The 25552-nt window shown below is 41.2% G+C and overlaps 1 protein-coding gene across 17 annotated transcripts in view; it reads right to left on the minus strand.

The window, feature by feature from the left end:
* Pkp4 (plakophilin 4) overlaps window positions 1-25552 on the minus strand; it is a 208534-nt gene that overhangs the window by 84733 nt on the left and 98249 nt on the right. For 16 of the 17 annotated variants that reach the window (XM_038336226.1, XM_038336235.1, XM_038336233.1 and 13 more), the window contains one exon: window positions 4484-4596. The exons of the other annotated variant lie outside the window; for it this stretch is intronic. In XM_038336226.1, coding sequence (XP_038192154.1) covers window positions 4484-4596 — 113 coding nt within the window. The remainder of the gene's footprint in view (window positions 1-4483; window positions 4597-25552) is intronic. 17 annotated transcript variants of the gene reach the window in all.

Here is a 25552-nt window from a genome sequence, read left to right on the forward strand (position 1 = left end):
GGGGTAGAATGTCTCTCACACAACACAACAGAACACCGCTATTCCCTGTCCTAACATCCTCTGAATGGCTCCCGACTGACGTGTAGTGATGCTGCCCTCAGCTGAGCAGCCGTGTCTACCGCATTTGTGGATCTTCTAGAAAGTACCCTCAAGTTCTGCAGAAGGTAAATGCCAAGGATACCAAGTGAGGAACTTGCAGAGCATCCTCTGATGAGCCCCAAAGCTGCTGTTCCTCAGGAAGGCCCACTATTCATTTAATGAGCACTGGGGTGGGAGACGGGCTGCGAAGTCACTGGCAAGCAATGGGCCTCAGAACCTCACAATGAGCTAACACAGGCACACACAAACAGCTATCAGTCCATTGGAGGGAAATGACTTGCCCCAAGGAACGTGGGAAAGACTGTGGGAAGGGGTCAGCATTTAGCTGGGGCATCAGGAACACAAGGAGATGGGATCCGAGATGAGACGTGAGTGAAGGCGTGGGATGAAGAACCTCGCCCTAGGTGAACTAACTGTAAAGACTGCAAAACGCATCTGCTTGGCTGCCTGGTTCCTTCTCACTCTGTCCTGCATCTACCATCTACGGATGGCCAAACAATGTTCCCCACAACCGAGGGGCGACATTACCTGCGTGAACAGATGAAGCCCCAGCAATGTGGTGGCTTTTGGCATTAGGCAGTAAGAAGCAAACGTGAAACACACACAAAATAGAAAATAATTGACAGTAATTTTAGTGTTACCCATAGTATTTATGTTAGATTTTAAAGCAAATCTATTTAATCATATCACTCAACTATATAGCCTGAATTAATATCTTAAAATTTAAAGTTTATAAGCCATGCATATAGCAAATACACCCTCACTCAACAGATGTTAATATTTGGTCACATTTGATCCAGATGGCTCTGTTAAATACAATTTTTACAGATTTGGCCAAAGCTTAGTAATTGGTAACTTCTTCCTTCCTTTGAAAAGGTATCGCTATCTTAGATTGGGGTTGTTCCAAAATACTGTTTACGATCTTTTATCACATGAGTTCACTTATGAACAATTTCAAGTGTGAATAACTGGCATGGGAAAAGACTTCATGAACAGAACACCGATAGCATAGGCACTAAGATCAACAGTTAATAAATGGGACCCCATGAAAACGAAAAGCTTCTGCACGGCAAAGGACAGGTCATTTGGACAAAGTGGCAGCCTACAGAATGGGAGGATTTTTACCAGCTACACTTCCAACAGAGGACGAATGTCCAAAAGAAATAAGAAAGTAAAAAGAAAACGACATATAAAGGAAACAAAGAACCCAATTTAAAATGGGGCACAGTTCTAAACTAGAGAATTCTTAAAAGAGGAAACTCAAAGGGCTGAGAAACACTTTAAAAATGTTCAACATCTTTAATCATCAGGGAAATGCAAATCACAATTACTTTGAGATTTTTATCTTATCCACATCAGAATGGTTAAGATCATTAAAACAAATGACAACTCATGCCCATGAGCTTGTGGAGTAAGGAGAACACTTCTCCTCCATTACTGGTGGGAGGGCAAACTTTATACAGCCACTATGGAAATCAGTGTGGCGGTTTCTCAGAAAGATGGGAACTGATCTACCTCAAGATCCAGCTATACCACTCTTGGGCATACACCCAAAGGACTCTACATCCTTCTACAGAGACACTTGCTCAAACATGGTCATTCCTGCTGTATTCATAATAGCCAGAATTAGAAACAACCTAGATGTCCATCAACAGATAAATGGATAAATAAAATGTGGTATGTTTTGCACAATGGACTATTACCCCACCATTAAAAAACTAATGCAGGTAAATAGATGGAACCAGAAAAAAAAAATCATCTTGACTGAGATAACTCAGATTCAGAAAGACAAATATGGTATGCATTCCCTTAAATGTGAACATTAACTCTTAAGTCATTGATAAGTAAGCTACAATAGAGATAGGTAGAGAGAAAGGAACTGGGGGGGGGGGGGTGGCAGGGGACAGAATGGAGATGATCTCCCTAGGAAGGGGAAATAGAATAGATATCTAAGGATAGACAAGGAGGGGAGATTGGAATGAGAGAATCAAACAGGGAGCGGGGGTCAGGGTGGGGAAGGACACCTAAAACTAAGGTCCATTTGTGGGATTGTATGGATACCTAATACAATGGTTTCTGGTTTGGGGAGCTGAGAACTGGATTCTATTTTTCTGCCTACTGATTTCAAGTTTTTTTTCCAACAAAAAATTTTAATGCAAACTTTTACTAAACCAGAATGCAGTGTAGCATGTAAAACTGACCCCCGTCAACGATCCCATGCATCCATTGTTGAGTCTGTGCTACTTTTGTGTGCTGGGACCTCCCATCAGGGCTCCTCTGCTCTGGTGAAAGAGACAGACACATGGATGTGTCTGTGAAACGGCACAGAGATCCCATGCTTTTGTGGCGGGGGCGGGGGATATGCTTTACAAAATCTGACTGTGAGCTCATCTCTAGAGGTGAGAGTTCCAAAGACAGGAATTCCTGAATAATGGGGACAGTTTCACCGGACTTCAAATCCACACATAGCAAGAGTATGGTGCATGTTTTGTGTGTAGCCCTTTAAGATACAACTTAATGAGGTAATCAAATTCAAATGCACCACCTTGTACATAGCCAAGTCTTCATTCCTTGGCCCCTGCACAGACACTAAACACAACCCCAGGGCTTATCTCAGGGTCTGGTGACTCTCCAGCCTTCTACAAAGGCAGCTCAAAGCTTAGTGGGTTCCCCCCCTCATTTTCTCTAGATATAAGCTTTTATTATTAATATGGATTTCTTTTAAGTTTAGCAGGATAAATCTGACTTTTTCTGAGTCAGCTATTGCCAGTGCCAGACATCCTGCCTAACCCACACTGGATTATTTTCTTACTACTATAAAATTCTATTTTTCTATTCATCTGGCCCATCCTTTTGAAAATGCACATAGCATCATATTCCTGAATCTGTAGATTTCTCTTTTTAATGCTAAAACTATTGATACCTTTAAAAAAAAAACTATGGAATAGAATTAAAGATATTTTTTGCTTTTATAATGTCCCCTTCACTGGTAAATTATTTCACTGGTTACCATAAGGCATAATTTGTAATATATAATATTATAATATATGGTATCATATGTTATATATTATAATATTTATAATAGTACACCTTGCTTATGTGTAAGTTTTCTTAGTGTAAAAGACTACGTAGGCTAACAAGATGGCTCAGTGGGTAAAGGCACCTGTCACCAAGCCTAATAACCGCAATTTGACTCCTGGGACAAACACGGAAGAGGGAGAGAACCAACGCCCGCAGTCTGTTCTGACCTCCACATGTGCACCACGGCATAAGTACTCACACATAAACATACTCACACACACCAAATAAACAAATGTGTTTAAATGAAAAAAAGGAAAAGACTTCCCAGATATTAAAAAATCATGTTCACTGTGTTTACACCTTTCAATAGTCCTACTACTTTATTTGTATGCTTGATGGCTTAAACACAGCAGGGCACACCGGTCAAGGCTGAGGCTGAAGCATTCAGGTGAACCAAGTCTGAGAGATTAAAAATCATACCCACTACTAACTAGTAAAGAGAAGCTACAGGCAGCATCTTAGTTAGCAAGATGATGTTGTCTCCAATGAGCTACAGCAGAAACCGGGGAGAATAATTCAGTAGTTAGAGATGACTGATGGGATTTGGGGCTGTAGGGTACAGGTCACATATGCGTAAAATTGTGACTGTTACAAATAATGCATTCTTCTAGCGATCCTTAACTTTTAAAAAACAGATCTACAGATAAGCAGGGATTAATGCATGGAGTATATGGTAGTAATTTACCCAATAGTGTTCTTTTTAAAGAGTAGAAGAGGCCTTTTAAATAGAAAAAAATTGTGATTAAATATTATTTTCAATTAAATGCTGTTTGTAATTACTGTATTCGACCTTAAAAATATGATCATTTTGTATTTACCATATTGAACACTTTGGATTATTTCAGTGTAATTGTTGTATATAGCCATTTCACAGATTTTAGAAAAACTGAAGTAAACTGAAAGCCTTTCTAAAGGCCAACTAGACCATTCCACTTAGAAATACATATTAGCTTTAAAAGTCCGTGCCATGTTGCTGAAGCACCAGACAACTCTACCCAACAGCTAGCCACTAACTGTGACCTGTCCATCAACGGCGCGCATGCAAGACGTCACGTTTCTCAAAGCAGCAGTCCTCCTTTGCTGCACGAGCTTACCAGAGCTGTATCAGACACTTCAGCACAGGACTGAAGGACAATCAATACTGTCAGCGGCTTCTCACAAGTAAAATGAACAGGCATTTCTGGTGTCCGATTCGGAATGGAAGTTAACAGGAACAGCATTCTACAGGATCGGCCGCTGCAGCCCTGCTAACCTACTGAGACATGGAATTTGGGGCATAAAGATAGAGCCACTGGCCCTGTACCTGGTGCTGGCGATGCTTGGCGATTCTGCTCCAAGCCTACATCTTTCTAGCTGACTGGCAACAATCTGCCTTTCCACTTCCAGTTCTCGGGTGAGTCGCTGGAACTGAAGCTCCTGTGAGTCAAGGAGATAAAAGGAAGATAAGACGACCAGGTTTGCTGCTCAGGAAGACAAGGATTCGTGTTTGTCACAGGAAACACAGGGACATACTCATCACATAAAGCTACAGCGAGGCGTGAGCCACTCGGGTCCTGAAGGCTACGAGCAATTACTGCAGACACGTGGGTCTCTTGGTTGCTTATGAGCCCTTTGTTTTCAAAGGTTTTAAACAGTACTTTTGCAGGGTGTTACATTAAACTAAGGGTGTGCAGACCCTTATCTAGCTGATGCTTGCATGTGAACATAGCCAACATCTGGAGCTCCTCCTCCTCAGTCGCTAATTTTTATATCTCCCCTGCTGTAGGGCATATCAGGACCACACTAAAACCACACAGAGATCTCCATGATGGGAATCACGGTACCATGCTTGATACAGTCACTGCACTATGGAGATACACGAATGCCACAGTGAGTGTCTGGCTGTAAAATATATTCTATAATATAGACAAAAGAGTTTGCTCTATTCACAATGTATCTACGTTGCTACCCTGCAGGACACAAATAAAAAGAATATGCTGGACCGTGGACTCTGAACTTGTCCTGAGAAATGGGAACAATGTCTAGAGAAATATTCTTTATGCTGTATCAGAAAAGCAAGCCAATTTTATGATTAAGTGGTTATACTTAATTTATGCTTCTCTTTGTTAGCTTGACTGGACTTGATAAACAGAGAGCACATCATGCAATCAAGCACCAAAAGATCAAAGCAGACACATTACTTACTAAAACTTCAAGTTAGACTTGACATCTGCAAAAATACACCAAGATCTTGTGCACCATGATATCTTCCTACATATTTATCCAAATGAAAGTACTTTAGTTTGACAATGACTTACAGCTCAACATAGCAGGCATGTGAACACTAAAGAAACAGTTATGACTATGGTAATATTTGTTTGTCAGAACATTTAATTCTCTGCAGTGACTACTTGACAGCATTGGTTTTGTAAATTCCATGGACTATTCTTAAAATAGCTACATGTATTTTTATTTTTTAGCCTTTATTATAAAATCTTGAATATAAAAAATGTACACCAAAATTAACCAGATCTAAAGTCTATATACAACTCACTGAGCTTCCACACAGTTGGAAGAGGAATTTAGAACAGAAGCTGGAGCTTCTCATTCACATTTTTTAGTCAGTACTGAATATATTTATGCACTTATCCATCGCTAAAAAATGACAGAATTAGAACTAGAAAAACAATTGCATTTAATATTCTTTCATGAATTGTATCTATTACCTGCTTTCAGTTCTTCCACATCCATCCCCATAGTTAACTTTTTTATATTTTCTCTATTCATGTGTATTAAACCCGTACCCACATGTACATGCATTTATATATCCATACATTCTTCTCTAGATTCTGCATGAGAACATGACAGATTTTTCTTTCTGCAATTGTGTGACCTTTCTTAATTTTATACATTCTAAGTTCCTTCATTTTCCTGAAAAATTTTATTTTTTCTTTAGAGTATACTATTCATAGATGTGTGCACATAAATTATATATATATGTAATTTTATTATCCATTCATCTGCTGATGGACAACTAAGTTGTCCAATTCTTTGTTATTGTGAATAAAACATCAGTGAACAAGGGTACAAATATCTCTATGGTGGAGTAGAGAATTTTCTGGGTAGATGCCCAGCTGGGACACATTGTAGTTCTATTTTTAGATTTTGTGTGTGTGTGTGTGTGTGTTAAATCTCCAAATTGATTTACACACTGGATAAGGGTTCCTTTCTCTCCACATCATCTCCAAGATTTACTGTCAGATTTATTAATGATAGCCATTTTGATGGGGGTGTGGTGGAAACTTAAAATAGTCTTAATCTGTATTTCCCCAGTGGCTAGAGATATTTAATACTGTGGCCATTTGTGTTTTTAAAAACTGTCTATTCAGTTCATTTGTCCATTTGTTGACTGGTCATTTTATTTACTTATTTTTTAGTATTTAGTTTTTGCAATTCTTTGTAAATTCTGAATATCAGTCTCTTGTCTGCAGTGTAGCTGGTGAAGGTTTTCCCCCACTCTGTAGGCTGCCTGTTAGCTATTGGTTTCTTTGCTGCTGAAATACCTTCAAAATTAAGGTGTCTGTGCGTGCGTGCGTGCATGCCTGTGTGTGTGTATGTGTGCGTATGCATGCGTCCATGTGTGTATGTGTGCGTATGCATGCGTCCATGTGTGTATGCATGCACAAGAGCACACATGGAGATGGAGGGGATGGAGCAGGAGACAGAGTCTCACTATCTCTTTAGGTAGCCTGGCCTGGCCTGGCACTCTTAGATTCTACTCCTGTCTCAGCCTCCCAAGTGCTGGGATTAAATGCAATTGCCACTATAACCAGTTAAAATTAAGCACTAAAAAACATATCTAACCAAAGATGTGAAAGACCTCTTTAACGACAGAAGATACATATATTCCATGTTTCTAGGTAGGGAAAATTAATATTATGAAAATGTCTATGCTATCAAAATTAATTTATACAATTAACACAATACCATTAAAAATTTCCATGTCATATTTAAAGGTTCAGGAAAAATAATAAAAGAATTTATATAGAACCACAAATGATCAGAAACAGCCAAAGCAATCCTAAGGAAGGAGAATAATACTGGCGATATCACAATATACACCCTCAAATTATACGAGAGCTACAGTGATGAAAACAGCCTGGTATTGGCATAAAGTAAATGGGTGGGGCAATGGAATAAAACAGAAGGACTGGAAATAAAACAGTAAAACTATGTACATGTAATTTTTGACAACAGAGTAAAAAATATACTTTGCGAAGGAGGGGTATGGCCTATCTAACAGTGCTAGGAAAACTGGCTTTCTTCCTACAGAAGAATGAAGTTAGATTCTTATCTTTGTCACCTGTACAACAATCAGTCCAAAAGGGATCAAGGATCCAAATTTAAACCTGAAACACAGAAACTTGCCAAGAACGTTTTAAACAGAACACCCACAGCTCAGGAGCCAAGGCCAAGTATCAACAGATGGGCCCGCGGAAATCACAGTTTCTGCGCAGAAGAGGAACCAGTCTTAGAATAGTTTTAGAGAGGCGACCCTCAAGTGCTCATCACTTTCTGACCTGAGATCTCTCCCAGTGGACTCGGTGGCGCAGGCTCGCTGGGTAAGGCTTGGGTGAACAGCGGCTGGCGAACAGTGCTGAGATGGGGCGGTGGGGCAGCGAAGACCAGACGGGCACGTGCCAGGCTGCTCTGTACCAGCTTAAGGTGAGTTTAGGAGAGCATCGTGCTCTCCTTGCAATGTTTTGGAGAGAGTGTGTGTGCGTGCGTGTGTGTTATCTATTCTTTTATACACTTTGCTCCGCTGTTTATTAGATATGCCTCTCTCCACAACACTGGCTATTTGTACCAAGTTAGTCCAGGAAGGAGGAGCACTCCCAGATCCCCAAGTTTCTGTAACATTGCTCATACCCTGCTCTCAGTGACAAACAGGGACTGCCATGCTTTACAACTTAGGGCCATCCAAGTTACTCCACTGGAGCAAGACTTCAAATAAGAACGCAGCCATGAAAAAATAAGTTCCTTTTATAGAAAAAAAAATTCTATCATGGTAGATCTTTAGATTGTGTTTGTGGCATCTCCTCTGACCTCTGAAACCACCTTTCAAGAGACTGTAGAGCAAATTTATAATTGGAATTAGGGACAAGACATAGTTTCTCGTATTTCTCACTCATAGCCAGAGCAAGTGACTTTGCCCTGGCCTAAGACAAACTCCAGCCAGCCAGTGACTCAAGTGTTCACCTCACACTGGCTCCAGGAAAAGGGAGTCTCCTCTTCTCCCTCACCTCCGCCTACTTGCATCACTTCCTGAATCAGGCCTCAAGGTCAAGTTCCTCACACAGATCACCCCCCCAATGCACATTCTGTGTGTCACAAGGAGCACTGAGGCACCTCAGAAACAGCCACAGGCGTGGAGGGCTTGGGAGGCCTATGAATCCGTGCGGGAACTCCCTGGAGTCAATGTAACACCCTAAAGGATAGAACAAAGCCTGTTTTGTACCTCTACCAGGCAGGCCCAGAGTCCACACAACCGAACATTACTCTCTCATTTATCAAAATCACTCTGTTTATGGGGCCACACTTCTCGCTAGCAGGACATCATCACAGCGCCGACGGCAGAGGACCAGGAAGCTGGAAAGCAAGGCTAGGCAACTGTTATCCCGTGGACATTTTCAGATAGAATATATGTTTGTTTTGTTTAATGATAAATATTATTTCTACAGAATACAAGCCAATCACCATATGTAACTGGGACCCAGACGGGTGAGCGGGTTATCAGTATTTGATAATTCTGTCCCTATTGCCTACTTTGACTGATTGAAGAGGAAGGTAGCATTATGCAGTCATACAAAAAAGCACATCCAGGCCGGGCGGTGGTGGCACACGCCTTTAATCCCAGCACTCGGGAGGCAGAGGCAGGCGGATCTCTGAGTTCGAGGCCAGCCTGGTCTACAAGAGCTAGTACCAGGACATGCTCTAGAAACTACAGGGAAACCCTGTCTCGAAAAACCAAAAAAAAAAAAAAAAAAAAAAAAAGCACATCCAATGATTACTAAAACAGCACTCATTAAGATAATTAAACAGAGATATCATTTGTATATGTTATCCTCTAAACATAAAAATGTGATTGATCCTTAATCAGTATTCAGAACTGGGCATCTAAATTAAGGGGAAGGAGTAGTAAGGAGATAAAAATGAAAAGAATTTGTAGAGATAACATGTGACTGTCTTCAAAGTCCAGCCAATAAAGCCCCAGCCTTAGAAAGAAAGTGAAGGTACCAATAATATGCTCTAAAAGATAATCTGTGCATGCATTACAAGGCTCTTCATAACTTCATTGCAGTCATAAATGCATCGATAAAGACCGAGGGAGAATCAGGGCAACAAAAATCATGCTGCATTTCATGATGACGGTGGACAGGCCTGCCCAGTCCAGGGAAAGGTTCACTGCTCACTTACTACCAAGACCCCAAGAACCCCTCGTCACGGGCACACCCTTTGGCCAAGCCTTTTAAAGAGTCCTGGAAAGGCTGGGTCCAGAGATGCTTCTTCCTTCTGGGCGTGGCTAAGACTCTGTCTTCTGCATTGAGGTTTATACCCTTCCTGCCTGTTTCTGATGCTCCTCCCTCTGTACAGGCACTCAGCTATGACAAATCTCTGCACAGAAAACACTCCATGGGCCCCACCTTAGCCTGTCTCATGTTGGCTCCTTTTTCAGTGACAGAAGTTTCTTTCACCCAGTTTCTGAATATTGTGAGAAACCTCGGTTACATAGGAAAAGTGCAGATAAGAAAGCAATCGACTTCTGTGGAAGTGAGGATCAGGGCAGGTTAAACAAGCCTCACTGTTCTGCTAGGACCCGCTTCAGCTGCCTTAAGAGCTTGTATGTCAGTACCTGATGTTAAAGTACAATCATAGCCCCAGGCTTTCTTCTCCTGGCTTCCACTCTTCTCTCTTTTGGATCTGATGTAAATTGATGTAAAACGATCTCATGAATATTTATGTTACCGAGTCTACATATTTATATTTATGTAAATAGCATGCTGTACACATCCTTTGCGGGTCAATTTTAATACAGTAAGATTCTGAGCTATCAGTATCAGTACGGGCAGTTCTTGCTCATTAATTTTCAGTGATCAATAATACCCCACTGTATTATAACACCACACGTGTTTATGTTCTCATCATGATGGACCCACGAGTTGTTCCTAATCGCTTATGCAATTATAAGCATTCTGTAAAACAAACATTCTTGATTAAGCCTTGTGCATACGAGCCAGGCTTCTTCAGAGCGGATACTGAAGGGTTATTTCTACTTAAAGGAATACACATTGTCGATTTTATTTTCTTTTTTAAAAAAAATCTTATCATAGAAGGTTCTTTTTATTATTTATTTTTATGTTATGTGCATTTTTGTCTGCATGTATGTCTGTGTCAGGGTGTTAGATCTCCTGGAACTGGAGTTAGCAACAGCTGTGAGCTGCCATTTAGGTACTGGGAATTGAACCTGGGTCCTTTGGAAAAGCAGACAGTGCTCTTCACTGCTGAGCCTCTCTTCAGCCCCCAATTTTATTTCCTAATAGCTGTTGTATTATCTTGCAAAGTAGCTGAACTTCAACTGGCAATCAGTGAGTTCCAAGCCCGGCGGGCACTGCATTGGATCTGGTCTCCCTCCCTCCTTTTTGGGAGTCTACCTGGCTTATGCTTTGGTTCATTAGTTCCTCAGTAGCCAACATTTACTTCCTGGCTGTACTGGCTATTAAGGTTTTAGAATTTCACAAGCATCAAGCTCTCAGGGGAAAAAAAAACTCTCCTTACTGCTACCACAGCCCCACTTGTCTTCAACAGGAAACTCCGCCCTGTGCTAAAGCTGGAATTCCATAGGGCTTTCTCACTGGACAGGATTCTTCGCTCTGAGCAGCCCTCATATGCAGGCCGCAGGCAGCAACAAGCTCAGGGCTTCAGGTATCCGTCCATTAAGGTGGGGAGGAGCAAGGCAGAATGGCAGCCAGAAAACAGAGGAAAGGGACAGAGGAGGAGTCAGGGCCAAGACACCAGCAAGGACACCAGTGACCTATTTCCTGCTGTTAGGTTCCACCTGGAGCTTCCAGAACCTCTCAAAACAGCAGCACCAGCAGGGGCGCCAAGCCCTCAGTGTAGGAACACATGGGGACATCTCACATTCAAGCCACAGCACCCAGCCCTCTGCAGGGTGAACGTCAGTCTGACTGCTGGGCTCAGGATGCCCCATTCCAGACTCAGCGTCTGTGATCCACCTTCCCTTCCAGTTCAGCTCAACAGTGCAGTGTAAAGGCTTCATTCCGTCTATTTGTTCTTCAGGTGAAATACTGATCCACATATTTGGTCTATAGTTGAGGTTTTCACCTTTATTTTTCTGAGCCATAGCCATGAAGAATTCCTTAGTATCAAATCACCAGTGCCTTGTTTAGGCTTTAGTTCATACACTGGGTTTGTCCCAAAGAAAATATTTTCTATTTTTGAGATTTCTAGTCTCCTTCCCCCCTTAAACGTATCCATCTGTTTGTGCAAGTTCATGTAGCCTGAAATCTCTCTCCTCCTGTACCCCTTCCTCCTTAGGTTTACCCCTTTGCTTAAACTACCAGGCTTTAGTTCTCTTCCTCCTGAAAATGATTTCCGTGTATCTTTGAAAACAGCAGCACCAGGAATTCTGTGCATTTGTGTCTGAGGCTACCATGTCTTGCTCTGGCTTCCAGAAGCATCCAGGATTAGATACCTACACTCCTACCTCCTTTGATAAGCAGAAATAGCTGCACTCGGCTCTCAGCTTCAAAGGCTGGCGTTGGCCCTAAAATGCGGCCACACTTCACCTCCTGGGGTGCCCACTCTCTCACTCTCATTAAATCCTCTCTGATGGCCACAGTGCCACATGTCCTGACCCTTTCCAACTGTGCCCTGTGGAAGCCCCACTCTGCTTTACAAACCTCCTTTTCACACCGTTCATCTCTTACCCAGAATATTCCCCACCTCTGGGTTACTAAGAATACCCACCAGGCTTTAATGGCAATGTAGTTCTTCCCTAAAAATACTTCTTTTCCTACAACTCTCTCTGGTACAGACTATGCACTCCTCCACACCCGACACTGAGGTGCCTTCCAGAAGGGAGGGTGTTCTCTTGGCTCCTCACAGACTCTGCTTATTAGCATAGAGTGTTCATAGTATTCCTCACCACCAGCATGTTACATAATCGTCCAGTTATCAGACCTGGAAACCGTACACCCTCTTACACTCTCTTCTTTTCCCTTCTGGTGCAGGCCAGGAATTCGCCACGTGTGTGTCAAGGTTCACTGTGCTTCGAGGCAAAAGCCGTGCGGCCTCACCTGCTCACTGGCATCACGGGTGTGTGCTCACTCCTGGCTGCCTGCTTCATCACCGCGGGAGAAGCTATCACGGTTTCTATGGCGGTGGCGCTGCCAGTGAAGAAAGAGCAGCAGGCCCTTCTGTGCAGCCCATGAAGTCTTCATGACGCCGGTTTCTATCTGCAGTCAGTGCCGTGCTCTTCCGGGCTTAGCGGAGGAGAGAGTGGCCCCCGCTGTCCAATGCTTTCCTCTCCTGCCCCCTCACCCCTCTAAGATCTTGCTCGTCTATGTGTTCTTTAATATTTCCTCTCATTTAATACTGAGGTTGTTCTCATCTGAAGGCACAGCACTGTGACCCCAGGCTTGTCAATCTATTTCCTTCTCCCGTGACCTATACTAGCCTTTCACTAATAATGCTTACACTGTCTCCTTTTAACAATACAATACCATCCAGGGCACTAAAGTCATTAACACCCTGGGTCCTAATTAGGCTTCTAAGATTCAAGGCACCAGGCAAGATAGATATGCCCCATTCTGATGGTATATTACATGAAGACACCCCTATCTTTCCTATATTCAAAAGATGAGTGCATTGAAGTCATTATCATTTTAGATGTTGAGGTAGGCACAGAGGACAGTTTCTAAACTGATCTTGTACTTCTCACCAGCAGGCAGACAGTCCCCTGGGTGGACCTCAAGTACTGCCCCACCAAAAACCACTAAGAAATTCTGCAAAATCTTAACATTATTTTCTAATCTAAGTGGCACTAAACCAAAACAACCATATTTACAAAGAGTCCTTGGATTTCTCAGCCTCAAGATGTCATAGTACCATAGAGGTGATCAGTGTCCGGATCATCTATCCCAATTCAGTGTCTGTGTAGCAGTCTCCCAATCAGTGCATAATTATAGAAATGAGTAGGAACATAAGACCCATCTCCCTTGTACTAACTAGTCCCCCCTGAATACCAACAACAACAACAACAATAGTAATAAAAAGACGTGAAAAAGTAAAACTGTCTTACTCAAACAAAAACCATCCGTTTCCCCAAGGATATTAATAGATCGTCCCCTGGGAGTGAGGTGTGGGCACCTACATGAAGCAATTCATGGTTTCCAATACTTACAACTCAAGGCTCTTCCTTATTTGTTCCACACTCTCAAAGCATGACACTCCTGTGAACGCCTACCTCCCTTTCTTCATCCCACAGTACAGTCCTGGCCATGGCATCTGTCCAATTCACCAATTCAAGAGTGAATTGAACATTTCATTCATCATTTTATGTAGTATGTAAAATAGATTGCAAAATTTCTGAAATTCATTTATTTATAAATATTTTATATAAAGGCCTGGATGACATCTTATAGACAATCTTTTTTGAAGTCCTTAAAACATCTGAAACACATCTCTTTAAAAGGCAGCAAAGACATCTAGACAAGACAATTTGTATAAAGCTATGTTCTGCTTTTATCTGAAGCCACAGAGAAACATGGACAGAGGTGGGCTGGACTTGAGTTACCCAACACTTCATCGACTCTTGACAAATCAGCTGTTAGGGCTCTCACAGAGATTTGGTTTTGTGAACTTAATATCGAACCAAGTTTCAGAGGTATTATGCATTGTCCCCAATTTCAGAGGTCCTGTTCATTGTCCCCTCTTCTGCCCACTTACAATTATCTTTCTTTAACCATCCAATTCCCTCATCTCTCATACCAGCTCTGTATCCTTTGTAAATAAGTTTTGAAAAGTGGTTTAGCAGCCTAGGGGGTACTGTCAAGTGCTGAAGTAGCAATGCCTTCTCATCTTCATTTGGTTTTCCTCCTAAAAAGCCACATATGCATTCTATAGAAAGGGTGTGTGTATGCAAAACAATCAGTGGTTCTTCTTAAGTCTTTCACTATTTGAGGTTTTCCCAGCATGGTTAAAATTCTTTACATTTGTAGAGTCCTGTTGTCAAACACTGAGGCGACATGACATGAGGACAGTGAGAACCTGTAGTCAGGGCTACTGAAATGGTAATGCTATCTTCCAAAAATACGGCAGTGATTTGGTGGAAACAGACATTTAAAGCATCATGTTCTTTTCTTTTAAATGTAGTACCTTTGCTATTGAGCTATTTCTTTGAATTTCATATTAAGCAATTATGAACAACAGCAAATATCAACAGTAATTTTGACTGACATTCCCCTACGTACATATTTTAAAACTACTAAGACGCATGGTACACCAGGCGTGGTGGGTGCACACCTTTAATTCTGGCACTTGGGATGCAGAGGCAGGAGGATCACTGTGAATGTGAGGTCAACTAGAGTTACATGGTGAGACCCTGTCTCCAAAAGCAAACACACACACAAAGACAAAAGATACATGCATGATGCATGTCTGCTCATGTAAGACTGTTATCTGGGAGTGAACTGACTGTATGGTCGAGGGTCGTCATTTGTTGAAATGGAAAACTACATAGAAAAAAATGCCTGATCTCCCATTTTTTATACAGAGAGTAGTTACTGTATACACAGTCAAAAGTATTAAAATAGTACAAGAGTCTAAATTTCACCTTCCTTTATGAAATCTAACAAATAGTATCACAAAATATGAGACTAGATTTTCAACATTTGGTTAGCGATGAAAACTTAATAGGAAAGAAGAATAGGATCTATCTTAGGTGTGTTTCCTAGAGCTGCTCTTTTGTAGGTGTTCCTCCTGCTCCAATGGAATATGCACATGTCAGTTCTGCTCCAGCCTTAAAGACTTTGTAGAGGCTCGTTATCCGGTTCAAGCGATTAAAGAGCTGTTTCGTTTTGTTTTTTCTCAATCTCGTAAATGTTTCATTTTATTCATGTAACTTCATTAAGAGTATTATTCACTTCTAAACTTTTACAATCTACCTTGGCTTCTTCAGGACTGTGATTAAGAAAGACCAATGATTTGTCCACAGCTATAAAGACATAGTTAACCTTCAGGAACCACTGGAGCAACAGGAGAGCCAAGCCATATCTGGTGATGGCTGAAGTCCAGGTGCCCATTTCAGCCTTTATCCTAAAAGTGCTTTCTCCTCTGACACTCACTCCTCGCTGCTGGTTAGCTACATAAAAAAGCCATTTAACTTAACCTTCACGGCCCTTAGAGAACATCTGTATGTTCCTCACTTATCTGATAAAGTAGTCGATAAAGTAGTCTGAGCAGCAGCTAAGGATGTACTCATGGTGGAACATTCCCTAACCCTTAGTTTGACTCACTGTAATCCTTGCCCACAAATAAACATTTCTTTTTTAAATTTGTGCTAAGGTCTACATGGCTAGCAGTGTGGAGGCAGGGGACGGGGAGACAGAAAAACTTCCTAGAAGTGGCAAATTTGACAAGATGCTGTCTATGTTAATTTTTCAGATAAAATTACTTGTCTGGATCTCTAAATTAGCATACTGGATACTTTTTTCATCTTGTATATAATATATGATCACTTGGGAAGACATTTATTTGCTTACGTTTGGCACAGATATAATCTGTAGTTATGAGTATATATCCTGTTATCACAACATTAAAAATAATGCTGGATACTACAGAATGAGTGCTGACGGTAGGCCAGGCACATATAATTCTTAATTCTATAATTCTTACTCATGCAGGCTACATCACAGGTCAAGGTCATAGGACACAGAGGGTTGGTTCTCTACTTCCACCTTGCTGAGGTCTTTCTTGCTATTTCTGGCATGCTGCATACTTCAGACCAGCTGGCTTAACAAGCTTCTGGCAGAGGCCTTCTCCACGTCCCATCTCAGCCCAGGGTACCGGGATTACGAACACATGGCCCTCATGTGGATTGGTATACTTCAGTTCTGGGGACTGAACTAATGGCATCAGCTGAGCCATCTCTCTGGCCCTCATGTGGATTGGTATACTTCAGTTCTGGGGACTGAACTAATGGCATCAGCTGAGCTATCTCTCTGGCCCTCATGGCTTTTTTTTTTTTTTGAAGTTCTTAAAAAACACAAGCTAGCTTTGAGTGGAGCAGCTGTGGGGCAAAAGCGGCATGCTAAACAACCTGCTGAAGGTGACTGGATTATGATGTGAGGAGGTGGAGCGGGAACTCTACAGTCGTGCTCTTCCCATTACAGAAAGCCGAATATTTGAGCTTCTTTTTCTGCTCTATATGGTTATATTTAGAACTGTAATTAACTTTATTACTTCAAAACCTTCTCCACAAATCAAATAAAGTCCTAGAACTTAATAAGAAGTAAAGCGCCAGATGCCAAGTATACACGGGAACTTCCTGATGCCAAGGCAGCTGCACAGTGGGAAAAGACTGAGAGCATAGCTACTTCAGTGCCTCGGTCTATACACACACACATGCATGAAGGAGCAAGGCAAGTGTACACAGGAAAAAAAACATATCCATAAAAAGATGATCTAGAACGTTTTTACAAACTTCTTAAAAGAAGAAACCTCAAGACTGTAAGGGAAACAGCTCCCCCACACCTAGCAGAAGATACAAAGAGCCAAAGAAAGACTAGAGATGCAGGGAGCACTCTAGTTAGTGGGGAGCACTCGGTCAGCACAGCAGGTGTGACTTGGCTCCACATCCAGTACCACAAGAGAAGTTCAAGGAAGAGAGACAGAGGCAGAAGGGGGAGATGGGGGCAAGAGAGCAAGAGCAAACCGGGTAGCAGGTACAGCAGGCAGGTAATCTAAAATAAAATGTTAATTAAAATATTCGGAAAACTGATTGAATTCATTAGCAAGAAAAAAATAAAATAACAACTTGATAGCATTTTTCATGTCACTGGCAAACATTTTAACGTGTGGTGCCATCCAGGGAGCTAGGGACCAGCACAAGCAGATAGTGAGGGTTGCTATAAATCTTTGGGAAATCAATCTGATAGTAACTATTGATAGTAACAAAAAGATACACATTTCTCGTGACTCTACAACTGCACTTTTCAATATCTGGTCTGTGGAGGCAGAAACAATACATACAACATCATCTCCAGCATCTCTGGCAATAATGTTCACACCAACCCACAAAGCACCATTTTAATACAGCATCTCAGATGGTGGCACACTATATAATCATTAGCAGAGTGAATTTAATAGCTATTTCTGACCTCGGAAGGACCATGACATGTGGTTTTTAAGAGCCAAATGAAAAGCTAAAACACAACAAATAAAACAGCCCGAAACTGGTTAGGTTTGTTCGAGCATGGAGGCCATGTTAGAGGGGCCACGCAGATCAGCATAGTTCCTTAGCTCAGAAGGGCGGGACTGAGAATGGGGAGAAGGGCAACATTCAGATTTTCATACTACTGCATTGGCTTCACACATGACAGAGAGCATTCGGCTCCTTTAAATTAAAATCTTATTCATAAAAATAACAAAGAGAACAAGCTAAAGAGATGAAGTCATGGTATTTGCATCCACTAGAACAGATCAGGAAAACAGTATTCTAATAGAAAGAACAAGTACCTTCGCTTTTTTAGAGCCCAATGGGGATTCCCACAACACTCTAATGGCGTGTTTACACAACTAACAACATTTGATATAGAAAATGTTAAAATGGTAAGGTCACGGAGAGAGGTACTGCAGACAGATGTGACAAAATGGGAACCTCAATGAGTCAACTCAACATCCAAAAATATACCTCACCATCAGCTCATCTGTTCTGCTGAAGCTCTTACATACTTCAAAAAGTACACAAAACCACACAATCACATAAAACTGGAAATAACCTAATAGCCATCGACAGAAATTGGTAAAACACGCTGATTAAATTAAAACCACAGAACTTGTAAAAAGTTTACATATGCTTAAATATAAAAACATTTTTCTTCATGTACATGTAAGAAACTTAGTTTGGGGGAATTTTTTAGTATTTGAAAAGATGAAATGGCTTTTGGTACGGTGATTTTACATCATAGTTCTTTGTTCAAAAGATGGGATCCAAGATGACGGATAACAAGAAGGCGCAGTCTGTTAGAATCTCCAGGGAATAAACCAGGGGAAGCCAGATAATAGTGATCAGGACAGGTAACTGACATCTGAAAAACTAGTCTAACAGAGTAATAGTAAATTTTTAAAAACAGAACAAGAAAAAAGCAGAGTCCGTCCTACTGGCACTGGCAAAGTTGGGGGATCCCCTGGTCCCAGTAAGGGAATGACTGGAGCCAAGGGTAAGATGGAGAGCCTCAAACACTGAACTTCAGAGTAGCAGACAGGTTTAGAGAGATGATGGAGGGAGGGAGGGAGGGAGGGAGGGAGGGAGGGAGGGAGGGAGGGAGGGAGGGAGGGAGGGCAGGAGAAGCTCTAAGTTGTCACCCTGAGGAAGAGACCTTTGATGTTGGAGGGGAACATTTTAAGAGAAAAACTCCCGGCTAAGCAATTTGATGGTGCCAGATCCATGATCCACATCTGTTTCACTTTACAAAGGACCACCCAGAGCATTTGAAATCCCAACCCTGAGAGAGACTGCTTGTATCTACAATGGACCAGACTCCTGATGGGAGTGGTATCTGTGACTTGACCTTGTACAGTCCTGCTCAGGGGTGCTGCAGAGGTAAGTGAGACTGAGGAGGGACAGGGAGAAATCCGAGGTACAGCCAGCAGGAACAGACCACATCCCCACACTATCTCCATCCAGCCCACACTGATATCGATGCAGCAGGCCAGCTCCGTCCTATTCTATATAGTCTTACACTCCCGTTCTGTCTCCCCCACACCCACTCTTCTCCTTCACTGTTTTTTGATTTCAGGGTCTCAGCCTCCCTCTGGTCACTGACTGCACTCTTTCCCTCACGTCTCTCATCCCACCTTCAGCTAAAGTTGTCTCATCTTGTCCCATGTCTCTTTTGTTTCCACTGTTTATTTACTTTTTCTTTCTGACCTTTTCTATATTTTTTCCTACCTTCCTTAATCCTAATCAGTCCCCTCCACTGTTCTTCTTTCTACTCATACAGAAGCTAATCTCTCAGTAAACACTGTACTATCATGCCCCCACACTTCCAAACATGATTCAAGTTTAAGGGGCGACTGACTCTTACTACATATTTATATGGCCTAATCTCTATAGCTACTGCATTGGAGGCACAATCCTAAATTCAGGGGACTAACAGGAAGTGAGCCCAGTACCCAGAATATTAGTCTAAGACAGCAAAACCAATTCAATTCCACTATAACCTACTTCTTTTTTTTAATTTATTTTATTTTTTTTATTTATTTATTTTTTCTCATGGTTCCTGTTTTTTATATTTAAAAATTTCCATCTCCTTCCCTCCTCCTCCCCCCTCCCTCCGCTCCTCCTCCCCCTTCCCTCCCCTCCTTCTCCCCCTTCCCTCCCCTTCCCTCCACCCATACCTCCCCTTCCTCCCTCTCAAGGCCAAGGAGCCATCAGGGTTCCCCACTCTATGCTAAGTCCAAGGTCCTCCCAACTCCCCCCAGGTCCAGGAAGGTGATCGACCAAGCTGAGAAGGCTCTCACAGAGCCCGTCCATGCAGAAGAATCAGAGCCCAGCACCATTGTCCTTTGCTTATAACCTACTTCTTATTGAATACTACAAACATTCTCAATGAAAGAATGAAGGTGATTAAAAAATAACAATCCTAGGCTGCGTGGTGGTGACACACACCTTTAATCCCTGCACTCGGGAGGCAGGATAGGCAGATTTCTGTGAGTTCGAGGCCAGCCTGATCTACAGATGAATTCCAGGACAGTCAGGACTACACAGAGACACTCTGTCTCAAACAAAACAAAATGAAAAATAGAATGAATTAGATGAAATCCCAGACAATTTGAAAGAGCAAGCACATTCACAGAAACAAAGGCGGACACAAACTCATGAATGTGCTTTCAAGAGAACAGCTCGATGAAATAGTGACTACACCATAGGAATGTGGAAATCAAGAAGGAAATAGAACAACTGAAATAATGGAAATGAAAACTTCAATAAATCAAACACAGAGTTCCATGGAAACACTCATCGATAAACTGGATCACAAGGAGAACAGAATATTGCAGCTTGAACATACAGACAGTAGAGAAATTTGAACACTCAGACATGGCAAAGATAAAAGTTAACAGTTGGGTCCCTGGAATACAAGAAAACACCAAATTCATGAATCATGGGTAAAGGAGAACTTCACACCAAAGCATAGAAAACAGTTTCAATAGACCCAGAACAGAAAATATTTAAGATTAGGGAAGCAGACACCCATGTAACTCCAGGAGACATTTAGAGCACCTAACAAGCACGCCCAGAAGAATTTTCCCAAGTAATACTGTGGTCAAAACACTGGATATACAGAGCAAAGAAAGCATATTGAAATCTATAAGAGAGAAATGCCAAATAAAACATAGGGCCAGGCCTGTAAGAGAAACTGCATGTTTCTCAATGACTGGTTTAAATTTATTCATGTGTGTGTTGAGTAAATATATGGAAATGTGAATGCAGGGGACAGAGATCAGAAGATGGTGTCAGATACCCTGGAGGTAGAGTCACAGGCAGCGGTGAATCGCCTGATATGGGTGAGAGGGAACCCAATTCATGTCCTCAGGTAACTGGAATACTACAACACACCCAGTGGGAAAAAAACAAGGGCAATTAAAAAAATTACACCTAAACGTTCATGTACATATCCCAACAAAAACACAAGAAACATAAAACACCAAATTTAAAGTCTCTGGTTAAGAACACAAGTCCTCTTAACCACTGAGCTCTCTCTCCAGCTCCTTAACGGCTACGTTAAAGCCAAGAGGGCTCGGCAAAGCAGATTTCAGACTCTGAAGGACAAATGCCACACAAGACTACTTATCCAGCAAAACTAAGTCATAGTATAAAAGGAGAAACTTTCCATGATAAAAATAAGCTTAAAAAAATTCACAACAACTAAACCGCTTCACTGAGGAAACCAAAGGAAGCCTCTGGATGGAAAGGATAGATAAATATAACTGTGAGACTATGGAACTGAACCACACCCAGAAGCCAGTTAAGAACAGGAAAATATTGAACATGATTTCCCTCCCCCAACAAAACCCCAAACCAAACTAAGCCAACCAACCCACCAAACAAACAAACAAATCAACAATGATAGGAAGCAATAGCACGTTCAATAACTCTGAATATTAATTAAAAGACATCAGCTAGCAGACTGGCTAAGGGGATGGGATCTGTTTGCCTTTCATGGTCAATGACAGATGCTGTCTTCCAGTGAAAGGGTAGGAAAAGATACTCCAAACAAATGGACCTAAGAAAGAAAGAGGCATCACTGTTCTATGTCTGTCAAAACAGGGTCTAACCCAAAATTAGAGGTGGCAAAGGTGGAGTTCATGTTATCTAACCACAGTGCAATTAAACAAGACACCAACAGCAAGAGAAACTATGGAAAAACACGCGGACTCCTGGGGATTGACCAATACGACTGAATGATAAAAAGAAGAGCGAAGAGATCAAGATGGAAAAAAATAAATTCTAGCATCAAATGAAAAAGAAAGCATGACACATCAAAACCTGTGTTATACAATGAAGTCAGTTCTAAGAGGGAAGTGCATAGTTTATAAATGTGCATATTAGAAAATTAGAAAAATCTCAAATATGTAAGACCTGAAGGCCTTGGAAAAACCAAAGCAAACACTCATCCTATACAAACATCAATTCCAAATGGATCAAAGATTTTAATGCAAGTCCTGAAACTGAAACTGCTTTAAGAAAAAAGTAGGGAAAATATTTAAAGACACAGGAAAAGATTTAAGATTGAGTTTCTTTTTAATAATGCATATTTATCTATCTATCTATCTATCTATCTATCATCTATCTATCTATCATCTCTATCTATCATCTATCTATCTATCTCTCTATCTCTACCTATCTATTATCTATCTATCAATCATCTATCTATCATCTACCTATCTATCATCTATCTATCTATCTATCTATCTATCTATCTATCTATCTATCTATCTATCTGTATATGGTATGGGTATGTGCCCACGAGTGCAGGTACTCATAGAGACTAGAGTCTTCAGAACCTCTGGATTGAACTATAGCTGAGACGAGTGATATGGATGCTTGGAACTGGACTTGGGTCTTCTTCAAGAAGAGTATGCATTCTTCACCACTGCGTCATCTCTTCAACCCCTGACTACTTAAGGTCTCCAATTGCTGGGAGAATAATGCCAACAATTGCCAAGAAGGATCTTATGAAACAATCTGCTTCTTTTTAGCAAAGGAAAACAATCAAACACAGAGATAATCTACAAGACAGGAGAAACTCTGCCAGCTATAAATCTGATGGAAGAGTAACGCCTAGACTGTTTAAGAATTTAAAAATCTGAATGAGAATTCAAACAACCCAATCATTTAGTTTTCAAATAATGTAATGGAAATGACCAGTAAATACATGAAAAGATGTTCAACCTTAGCGGACCTCAGAGACGTGCACACTAACAATTCATCCAAGATTCCATTCCACCCAGAATTAGTCACTGAGAAAACAAATATCAAAGCTCGGGAGAAACCAAGAAAATGAAACAGTGTATACTCTTTGGGGGATGTGGATTAGTTCAGCCATTATGGAAATCAGTATGGGGGTTCACAAACAAGCAACAAACACCATATGACCCCAGCTCTACCTCCTCCTCGGTAGTGACCCAAGGGACATCAAGCTGAGATACCACCAAGGTAATTGCAGATCGGGGTTTACTGCAGCATGATTCAGGATAGCTAAGTGATGGAACCAAGTCCGGAATCCAAGAACAGAAGAACGGGTAATGAAAGTGCAGTATGTAATTCCTATAGGGTATCTTTTCATCCATAAAGAGCAGAGTCCTGTCATTTGCAGGAAAATGGGCACAACTAGAACTATCAAATTGAGCTAATTAAGTCAGCTTCAAGGAGACAAATATGTTTTCTCTCTTATCATTCCTAGGTTTTATATAGGTACATTAAATCATGCACTCATAAGACATGAACCTGTCAAGGGGGAGCAAAGAGGACTAACAGTGAGAAAAAGGAGAGCGAAGGAGAAAGGGATGCATTAGCTCAGTGTACAATATATACTATATGGGAATGTCTTACCATGTCAGCATCCTGTATGACGAATAATATATACAACAAAAATTAGATTTTTAAATAAAATAAACCAAGAGTTTTTGCACCATAAAAACAAAAGTGATTCCAATTTTTACTACTTGCTTAATTTTTTTCACATTGTTTTTTACGTATTAAGTTTTGAGTGCTTAAAGGGTGTCTAAAGAATCAAGTTTCATAAAGGGCATTAAATATATAATAGTAATAAACACCTTATCTTGGATCTAATAATAGATTCCACTTTATAGATTTCTCCGTTAGATAATTTAATAAAGACAATTTTTATAAAGATGCTGGTTGGCTCACTGTTTAATTGCAATTAATTTTATTTCAGAAACTGTTACTAAGAACAAAATTGTTGTAACCCTCGCCATTAACTATCTCTTAAACTTCATCTTCTCAGATTGAAACTACATTTTCATTAGAAAGGAATTCTATTCTCCCTATACCTTGGTTATTAAGGAACCACCTTAAAGGCCAGCACAACCAGGTAACACTAACGGTCCAATAGTGGCAATCGGACTTTGGTAGTAACCAACAGTTCCCTAATTAAACTTAAGATGTGCTCAACGAAAAGGAATCATGACTGATGTCAGAAAGCCAGCCAATTACTCAGGCTGCAGAAGTCATGGGTTTTGGAGGAGAACCTACGACCACCACTTCATTAAACCAGTATAATTCCAGGTACATTCTAAACATTTGTACATGGATAAGTGTGGTCCTCACCCCTCTCTCTGCAATAGACAGAGATCATTAAAGAAAACCACAATCAAAATACAGAGTTGAGGAGCCAACTGATAACATCTACAACAGTCACACCTAATTCTATTCTCCCTATACAGTGGGAGATCACTGTGGAAGGGGAGACAGTGTAAGAGTCACAGGAACAGGGAGTTTGCTGTGAGTGTACATCTAGTAGCGATAGCAGAAGCAACAGTCATAAAAATCTCAGCAACATGGCTGCCTAAACATACCTGAAGAAGGGCAACAACAGGAGACATGCCAAGGTGAAAAAGTTCAGAAGGCCACAACCCTACAGAAGAGCTACAGGCAGCTAAGGAAGGCTGAGAACGGGAGAGTCTTCTCTAGAGAAGGGAGCACCAACTAGTTATCTAGTACCAAATGATCTGCCCTGAAGACATATGTACAAATAACATCACACAGACCGACCAGGATGTAGTCTTGTAACATATATCTATACCAGTGTGTGTGTGTGTGTGTGTGTGTTGTGTAAAAATAAAGAAAAAACAGATTATGAATTTGAAACAGAGCAAGAGGTAGAGAGTAGAGCAGAGACCTTGGAGGGAGGAAAGGGAATGGGGAAATTGTACAATTATAATCTCAAAAAACAAAATTATTTTATCAATGGGTACTTTGATTGCTTCTACATATTTTTAAAAACCTAAGTTCAATACAAAATTTAAATCAAAACAACAGCGAATGTATTCTCAGATTCCATTTCTGCTTCTTTCTTTCCCAGACTACTATTTAAATCAAACCGCTATTAACTTTCATAAAATCTAGTAATGAAAAGTCTCACCCACCAGGATTGAGCCAGTGATACTGATATGGCTTTCATCTAGCCATTTGCTTGTTTATAGTTAAGTGCCTTTTATGAGCCGGCGGTACAGTGAGCAGAGGAGGAGGCGCAGAAAAAGCCACGGGAGGGCACAGGTGTTCTGACCTTCATCATGAGAGCACAGTGCAGCAGTGCACCCCAAGAAGCCCAGCTGGTGCCCCCAGAAGCAAAGTGGTCTAGGCTGGCAGGGGTCTTAAACTGAGAAGATGATTTAAGATTGTCAAAAGAGAAAACCGAAAGATTAAAATACAGCCCAATTTTCAGGTGCCAAGTAAAATCAGTTTCCTGGGAAGTCAGATTATAAAAAGATGCAGGTGATGACGAGATTCCAGGGCTTGGCATCAATTTCCTGGCTGGTACAGGGCAAAGGGCAAATGCCTCACTGG

This window comes from Arvicola amphibius, chromosome 7 (assembly GCF_903992535.2).
Source record: "Arvicola amphibius chromosome 7, mArvAmp1.2, whole genome shotgun sequence".
In the NCBI taxonomy this organism is placed as follows: Eukaryota; Metazoa; Chordata; class Mammalia; order Rodentia; family Cricetidae; genus Arvicola; species Arvicola amphibius.